The following is an 8,143-nucleotide window of genomic DNA, read 5'->3' as shown; positions in this document are numbered from 1 at the left end:
GTGTTGAAAATTCCCAAACCTCTCTTGTCCATAAAGGACGCAAAGTGATGACGATAGATGACAAGCAATAATCTGTAATCTCCAATAAAGATGTAAAGAAAAAAAATGTTTCCCCTTATCATCTTTGCTGCTTTATTTTAAAGTATTCAAGGGAATTTAATTGCTATTTTCGGCGTGTTAAAATTCAATCAAGTGCTCCCTCCTTTCCGTAGTGATTTGTCTAGCCCCGCCCTCGCTAGACGTGCGTAGACGACAAATCCAACGCCCGTTTTTAAGCAGAGAGGCGGGGGACGCGAAAACGAGAAACTCCCCACTTGTCCTCTTGCCGGGGACCGTCGTCTCTCGTCCCCCCCTCCCGTTTGTCCTCCAAAACCTTCCTGCGAGATGCAGGCGGAGGACTTGGAGGTCCCTCTCCTCAATAACCTCAACGACAACGGCGGCAGGTTGAGGTCGAAAGGGAAAGATGTGTTCAAGGAGCAACAGAAGGAGTCCGAGGTGGGTAAAACCGAGAGGCGTTCGCGTACGTCGGAAACGGCAATATTTTACCTTCTCCCATGGCGTGGTTGTTGCTGGGGAGCTTTTTTTTTTTTTTTTTTTTTTCCGGGACAGCTGGGCCTCTCTTTCTCTAAAACATACATGCATGGCATGCAGACGGGAACACTTGAGAGGTTATTTTGGCGAACGTCTAAAAATAACCCTGCAGCGTTACTCGATTGCAGGTGGTGAAATGTGGCTGCGTGCTGCATGGATGCCATCTAATATTTACATTCGTAAATTCGCCCATATCACATGTCAGGAATGAATTTAATATTAAAAGCGTTATGCGATGTTTGCCGCCCTACCTTTGTGACATTTTAACCTAGTTTGAACATAGCAAAGGTCACATGACTGATTTGATTTGAAAGGAGAATAATGGATAATCCTGCATTGACGTCACGTGAATACCTTCTTGTGTTTTAGTACAATTACTCGTACCTTGTATTACATCTAAATTGTTTTTGTAATTGCTTTTAATTATATGTTCCCATTTTTTTTCTCTGTTTAATGAAACTTTATCAAACAAGACTAAGCAAACAGTGAATATTGGTATTTGAAAGGACATTTTTATTTATTTAAAAAAAACTGAATTGGGGTATTGTAATTGATCATTTTTCTAATTTTTTTTCCCATTTAACGAAATATGAATTTTATATTAAAAAAAATATAGTTCCTATTCAGCTCCCTAATATTGGGGCCTAAAGTGTCTTTCCATTGCCTTGGAAAATAACTCGGTCTGTCTGTCTGTCTGTCTGTCTGTCTGTCTGTCTGTCTGTCTGTCTGTCTGTCTGTCTGTCTGTCCACAGGACAAAGTAATTTCAATAGCTATTAACCTGTTCCGTTTTTCTTTTAACCTGTTTTTGTCTTTACCGGAGCTCATTTGCATTGCCCGGAGCAGATGGAGGCTTACTTCCTGGTGTCACTCTTCTTTTACTTCCAGAATCACTTTTAGCCTCATCATTTTTACAATTTAACAAAGTTCGTTGCGTGTGAGCACGATAGGCGTTGCTGCTTTTTTGTTTTTTTTGTTCTCACCATTATTTCCTTTCTTGGCAGAACTCCATGGAGTCTCCCAATTTGGAGTTTGAATACGGCGACACCGACACCCCCACCGCCGAACTCTCAGGTATCATTTGTTGACAAATTTATTTATCAATCAAATTAATCTACAAATGACAGCAGATTTGTCCATTTAAAAAAAAAAAAAAAATGCAGACTTTGTTTTGCATATATTTGCGATCCCGACCGACAAGTGTTCTTACACACTCGTAAACTTGTTCGACATCGTCCCGCCTAACGAGCACCCGCCCGCGTTTGCCCTCGGGCGCAACGTGTTCCCTGCGTTTTCCGTTCACGTCGTTCACATTTTTGTCCTTGCCAGAGTTGTACAGCTACACCGAGGAGCCTGAATTTGCTCTCAACAGAGACTACTTCGAGGAGGACTTCAAAAGTCACGGTATGTGTGTGTGATTTCAAAAAAATTTTAAGCCGATTTAGTTTAAGTTGATGAAACTCGGCATTTCAAAGCGCTGTGGATTTTTAAGCTGTTGGAACTCAGGACCTCCTCATCATGTGTAGTACCGTTCAAAGAGCATAGGGGTCGATATTTCACATGTCCTTGAGAATGACCTCGTCTTCCGCAGCCCGGGGACGACGATGGATCGATGTGAGCGCGGAGGAGCGGCGTGCGTACGTGATGAGATTACTGGACGCACTGGAGGTGACCGACAGGGACAAGAGACTGAAGGTGGCCCGGGCCATCCTCTACCTCGCTCAGGGTACGACGACTCGGCGATTCGACTCGTGTTTGAATCTGTCACGTGTGTAACCCGTGTTTCCCACGAAGGTGTGTTCGACGAATGTGACGCCGAGGCGGACGTGCTCCGCTGGTCCAGGCGCAATGTCTTCCTCCTCTACGACATGGGGATCTTCACGGCCCTGTTGGAGCTCCTCAGCATGGAGATAGAGTGAGCGCCGTGGTGTCATTAAAAGTGGTCCACTATGACGTTCAAAAATATTTTTGGATGTGTTTCGCAGTAACAACCAAGCCTGCAGCAGCGCTTTGAGGAAGCCCGCCATCTCGCTCGCGGATAGCACAGAGCTCAGGTGAGCAAAATGGCCGCTTACATTAATTCTTATTCACTCATTAATTTGTTTCTCTCAAGAGTGTTGCTCAGCATCATGTACTTAATGGTGGAGACGGTTCGAGTTCAAACGGACGACGACAACCCGGAATGGCGAGCCACCAGGGAGGCCTTCAAGAACGAGCTCGGTGGGTAAAACGTTGTGGAGGATTAGCTTGAGTTTGCTAATCGTGTCTTTCTCCTACTCAGGTGCTCCGCTATACAACGGCGAGCCTTTTGCCTTGCTTCTCTTCTCCATGGTGACCAAATTCTGCAGCATGAACGCACCACATTTCCCCATGAAGAAAGTTCTCCTTCTCCTATGGAAAACCATTTTGGTCAGTGTAGCAATGTTACATTTTAATTCATAAATTCAAAAGCACTACTAACAGTAGCTCCGCCCCCTCCAGTTCACCTTGGGGGGCTTCGAGGAGCTGCAGGAGATGAAGATGCGGGGCCGGGAGCGTCTCAACTTACCGCCGCTCCCCGAGGACAGCATCAAGGTGGTCCGGGCCATGAGAGCCGCCTCGCCGCCCGCCTCCGCCATGGAGCTTATCGAGCAGCAGCAACAGCAGAAGAGAGGACGGCGCAGTCGCAGGGTATGCCCGCATGCCACCAAAGCCTCATCCAGATAGGAAAGTAGTAATTGGTGTCAAGGTAGCATCATCAACAAATCGCTGACACGGCAGAATTTGTTATCACTAACACATCATACACACTGACCCGAGACTAATTTTTTTTTTCATTTCATTGAAGCGATCCTTCTCGAACTGATCCGACGCTAATCGGGCTGAAATGAGACTCGCCCGCTAACTGCCCTCATGGTGTCTCATTGCGCCTCTTCCTTGTGTCCCCACAGAGTGCCTTTGTTGATAGCTTGGAAGGAGACAGTCCCTTTCCCAAGAAGCAGGTCTTTACCCGCAAGTTCCCTCTTTAGTTTCTTTTCCTTTTTTATTTTTTTGCATTTTTTCTTTCCATTTCTTTTTTTTTTTGGTTGCACTCCTGTCCCTCACCTCTATTTCCGTTCCTCCCTTCTCTCTCTCTCTCTTTCTCTCTCCGCATATATATATATATATATATATATATATATATATATATATATATATATAATTAAAATATAAAGCAAATGCAATTATTGACAAATACAATTATGATTTTAATTGGCCCGCCTCCAAATTAATATTAGAAGAAGCGATTTTGATGGAGCTCTACCCATTTACCTCCAACCTTCTCTTGTCTTTCTGCATTTTTTTATTTTTATATCTCATCCAAACCACCTCAACGTGTCTTCTTCTTCTTCTTCCTTCTCGTCTACCTGCACAGTAGCCAGTTTGAGATGCCTTGCTAGCTTGTTGTTTGGCCCACCGTCCTATAAAGGGATTCGTAGCCCCCCCCCCATGCCCCCCACCATCACCACCACACAATCATGCACTTTCGACACTTAAGGGTCATGAAAAAAAAAAAATGCAGTCATCAACGAGGTGAGCTTTCAGATATTTAAGCGACCGGCCACCTCCTTGATGGAATGCAGTTGACCCCCCCACTAGAAACAAAAAACACCCCACGCTGTTAGCTTAGCTTTGGCTAGCATGAAGACTGAAATGAATCATCACGGCTGTGCTTGCGGACATATTTGCATGACGGTAAACAAAAGCATCTTGTTATTGTTTATGCCCCGCCCCCTTTCTTCCCGCCCTCAGCCGCTGGTCAAACAAGACAGCCTGGACACGTACAACGAGCGAGACCCCTTCAAGAACGACGACGTCCGTGACGAGGAAGAGGACCCCGAGGATGGTGATGGCGGCATGGAGGGTGAGGTGGACCCCTTGGATCGTGATGTCATCATCCAACCTCCGCCTCCGCCGCCTCCTCTTCGGCCCCCTGCGGAGAGGGTCAACTTCCCCAAAGGCCTCCCTTGGGCCCCCAAAGTCAGGTACACAAATCTCAGATTGTGTGGAACAAAAATGTTGAGAATTGAGCTGGCTGACACGTTCACACCCTGAATCTGGATGTGTGAAGATTTTTTTTTTTTTCTTCTCAGCTTCATCTCTAGCAATATGCTCTCCATGTGTAGATGATCCAAGATTCCTTAATCAGGACTACTGTAGATAATTACATTAAAAAAATATATAAAAAATATATACGTATATATATTAAAAAATATTAAAACATTTTCAATAAATTTTTTAAAAATGTATAAAATTTAAAAAATGGAAGAATTTAAAATAAAAATAAATATAAAAAATATATATATATTTTAAAAAATTGAAACATTTTCAATAAATTTTTTTGAAATGTATAAAATTAATAATAGGCAAGTTCAATGTAATTCAACATAAGCATCTCCTGCAGGGAGAAGGACATCGAGCACTTCCTGGAGACCAGTCGGAACAAGTTCATCGGCTTCACCCTCGGAAAGTCAGTATTCAATCGCCAGCGTTTATTGATCGCTATGCCCCTAATCGAGGCCGAATTTTCTTGCAGTGACACCGAGACCCTCGTAGGCCTGCCCCGACCTATCCACGAGAGTGTCAAGACTCTCAAACAGGTTATTAATTGATCAAATTCAAGTTATTTAATTGACCATTTTAAACCTTCTCTCTTTTCCCCGCAGCACAAATACGTGTCCATCGCCGAAGTCCAGATGAAGCGCGAGGAGGAGCTACAACAATGTCCGCTGAGCTTGGTGGGTTTCTCATAAACTCTTACCCGACGTTTGCTTACGAACGATTCTCATCACGCAGGGCGAGGAGGAGGTGGACGAGACGCCTGCTGAGATGCTCTACCTGGGCATGCTTCCAAACCTCTCCCAGTATGTGGTGAGTTTTGGACATCAAAAGTGATCCAAATGTTTGATGGTGAAAGTTTGCCGTCCCGCGTTAGATCGCTCTCCTGAAGCTACTCTTGGCCGCCGCACCCACCTCCAAAGCCAAAACGGATTCCATTAATATCCTCGCCGACGTGCTGCCTGAGGAGATGCCGTAAGTAGGCCAGGTCTTGTTAAATAATAATAATGAATTTATTTATTTATTTTTTTTCATTATTCATTATTATCCCTGCAGAATCACGGTCCTCCAGAGCATGAAGCTTGGCATCGACGTCAACCGGCACAAAGAGATCATCGTCAAGGCCATCTCGGCTCTGCTGCTGCTCCTACTCAAACACTTGAAACTCAACCACGTCTACCAGGTGACGGCCGGTTATAGCACGTGTTTTTCTTTTTAGAGTCAAGAAATACAATTTCGAAAATGGCTCTTTCAGTTTGAGATTGTCTCCCAGCATCTGGTGTTTGCCAACTGCATACCACTCATCCTCAAGTTCTTCAACCAGAACATCATGTCTTATATCAGTGCCAAAAACAGGTAGGCTGGATTTATTTATTTATTAATTTTTTTTTATTCATTTATTTGTTTTTTTTAATTTTTATTTATTAGTTTTCAGACCGATTGTGTGTTTTCTGTGCAGCATTTGTGTTTTGGATTTTCCACACTGCGCCGTCCACGAAATGCCCGAGCTCACTGCCGAGAGCCTGGTGAGTCCAAAAGCCTGTTCGAGTTTGATTGTGTTACGCTCATAAAAAAATAAAAAAATAAAACTGTTATGGTTTTTGTTGGGTTCTCAGGAAGCTGGAGACAACAACCAGTTCTGTTGGCGTAATCTATTCTCTTGCATCAACCTGCTGAGAATCCTCAACAAGCTGACTAAGTGGAAACACTCTCGGACCATGGTCTTTGTTTTTCTCCTGTAAAATACGTGCTTTGGCGCCTCTCCTCACACTCCCCCCCCTCTTAGATGTTGGTGGTCTTCAAGTCAGCCCCCATCCTGAAGAGAGCCCTGAAGGTCAAGCAGGCCATGATGCAGCTGTACGTGCTTAAGCTGCTCAAAATCCAGACCAAGTATTTGGGCCGCCAGTGGAGGAAGAGCAACATGAAGACCATGTCGGCTATCTACCAGAAGGTCCGCCACAGGCTCAATGACGACTGGGCGTACGGGAATGGTAAAAAAAACAAAAAAAAACATCAGTATATATATTTGACGCTCCAAGTGATGATGTCACCGCCCTGCCAGATATCGACGCACGGCCTTGGGACTTCCAGGCGGAGGAGTGCGCCCTTCGCGAGAGCATCGAGAAGTTCAACAGCCGGCGCTACGACAAGAACCGCAACGGCGACTTGGCGCCGGTGGACAACTGCCTACAGAGCGTGCTGGGTCAGCGCGTGGACCTGCCCGACGACTTCCACTACAGCTACGAAATGTGGCTGGAGAGGGAGGTGTTCTCGCAGCCTATCGAGTGGGAGGGCCTCCTCGTGGAGCCGTGACGCAAAAACACGACCACTTTAAACGCTCATGGAGGAGCTAGTCGAAAACTGAGGTAGCGTTTTTTTGTTTTCAAGATGGTAGCTTTGGTCTCCACTCTAAAATTAAATTATAACGCCGTTGGTTTTGAAAAAGAGCAAACATCGTAAAGCAATTTCTTCTCTTAGCTTTTTTGAAAACATGGGTGCTGCTTTGACCCCTTTGATACTTGTTTGTATATTTGTCTGTGGTAAACTTTGGAGTGTCAAGTTGTACATCTCGCACACAATTTGGAATTTGAAGTTATTATTTTTTTTTAAATGTGTTTTATTTTTTAGGAGGCAGGATGAGGATTTTAAAAAGCAGGGTGTCCTAAAAACTTTTGATTGACATTTTGTAAACTAACAATGTAGTTTTCCCAACACAGCAAAAAAAAAAAAAAAAGGAGGTGAGTTACTCGCAATCCGCAACTGCAGAATACAAATAATAATTTAAAAAAAAAAAAAAGGTTACCTTCACAAGCACATTGTCGACACAAATTTATTCTTTTCTCTACCTGACCTGCCAACTCCAAAAACTTCAGGGCAGTGAATCACACGCACAGAGCACAAACAAAATTGTCACAATGTGTTTAATGTCGTATTTCAAAATATTCTCTTGACGGTTCACAAATGCACGTGATCACTCCCCCCCCCCTCCTCTGTTTTTATTACGTCAAAATCTCTGAATAATAATATACATGTAGAATCTCAGGTTTCCACAGATCTTATATGGCAAAGGTTTGATCATTTTTAGCTTCTGCACATTCTTCTACTGAACTTTGTTACAGTTGTGCCAAATATGAGTGGCTTTTTAACTTTCTCACTCTCACCTTCATTTTCATGCTGTTTTAAAATGCCAAATGTTATTTATTTTCTACTTCCAAAGTGTACAGTCTATGAAATTAGACATTTAATGTATCTAGTAGAATATTTCAAATGTAATATTATTGTGGCTATGACCATGACATATAGCTGAGTGGGTATTTTGGGGGGTATGTGCAATTACAGATCAGCAGAGGCTTTATTCGAGATATAAATGAATAAAATGACAGTTCCATATTAAACTTTTTTTTTTTAAAGTGATTTGCATCTGTGTCTGATTTTTTTTATTTTTTTTAAATACGCAGTGTGTTGGGTGCAATCATG

The 8,143-nt window shown here is 43.5% G+C and overlaps 1 protein-coding gene across 4 annotated transcripts; it reads left to right on the top strand.

Moving 5' to 3' along the window:
* The first annotated feature begins 264 nt into the window (after nucleotides 1-264).
* strip2 (striatin interacting protein 2) lies at nucleotides 265-8,080 on the top strand. Of its 4 annotated transcripts, none has more exons than XM_049761324.2 (22): nucleotides 265-495; nucleotides 1,594-1,663; nucleotides 1,919-1,993; nucleotides 2,181-2,315; nucleotides 2,384-2,504; nucleotides 2,575-2,643; nucleotides 2,703-2,809; nucleotides 2,871-2,998; nucleotides 3,071-3,259; nucleotides 3,520-3,570; nucleotides 4,361-4,593; nucleotides 5,013-5,078; nucleotides 5,145-5,208; nucleotides 5,275-5,346; nucleotides 5,405-5,479; nucleotides 5,544-5,641; nucleotides 5,723-5,849; nucleotides 5,922-6,022; nucleotides 6,126-6,192; nucleotides 6,283-6,387; nucleotides 6,453-6,657; nucleotides 6,729-8,080. In XM_049761324.2, exons 1-22 carry the CDS (start codon nucleotides 385-387, stop codon nucleotides 6,977-6,979), a joined length of 2,520 nt encoding a protein of 839 aa, XP_049617281.1. In that variant the 5' UTR covers nucleotides 265-384; the 3' UTR covers nucleotides 6,980-8,080. The 4 variants fall into 4 exon arrangements, with proteins under 4 accessions (XP_049617281.1, XP_049617282.1, XP_049617284.1 ...); XM_049761327.2 differs by lacking the exon at nucleotides 265-495 and adding an exon at nucleotides 1,404-1,526; XM_049761328.2 differs by lacking the exon at nucleotides 265-495 and adding an exon at nucleotides 1,427-1,515.
* The last annotated feature ends 63 nt before the right edge of the window (nucleotides 8,081-8,143 follow it).

The sequence above is a fragment of the Syngnathus scovelli genome, chromosome 22 (genome assembly GCF_024217435.2).
Source record: "Syngnathus scovelli strain Florida chromosome 22, RoL_Ssco_1.2, whole genome shotgun sequence".
NCBI classification, from domain to species: domain Eukaryota; kingdom Metazoa; phylum Chordata; class Actinopteri; order Syngnathiformes; family Syngnathidae; genus Syngnathus; species Syngnathus scovelli.
The sequence above is the reverse complement of the archived record's forward strand: the minus strand, read 5'-3'. Positions and strand labels throughout refer to the sequence as shown.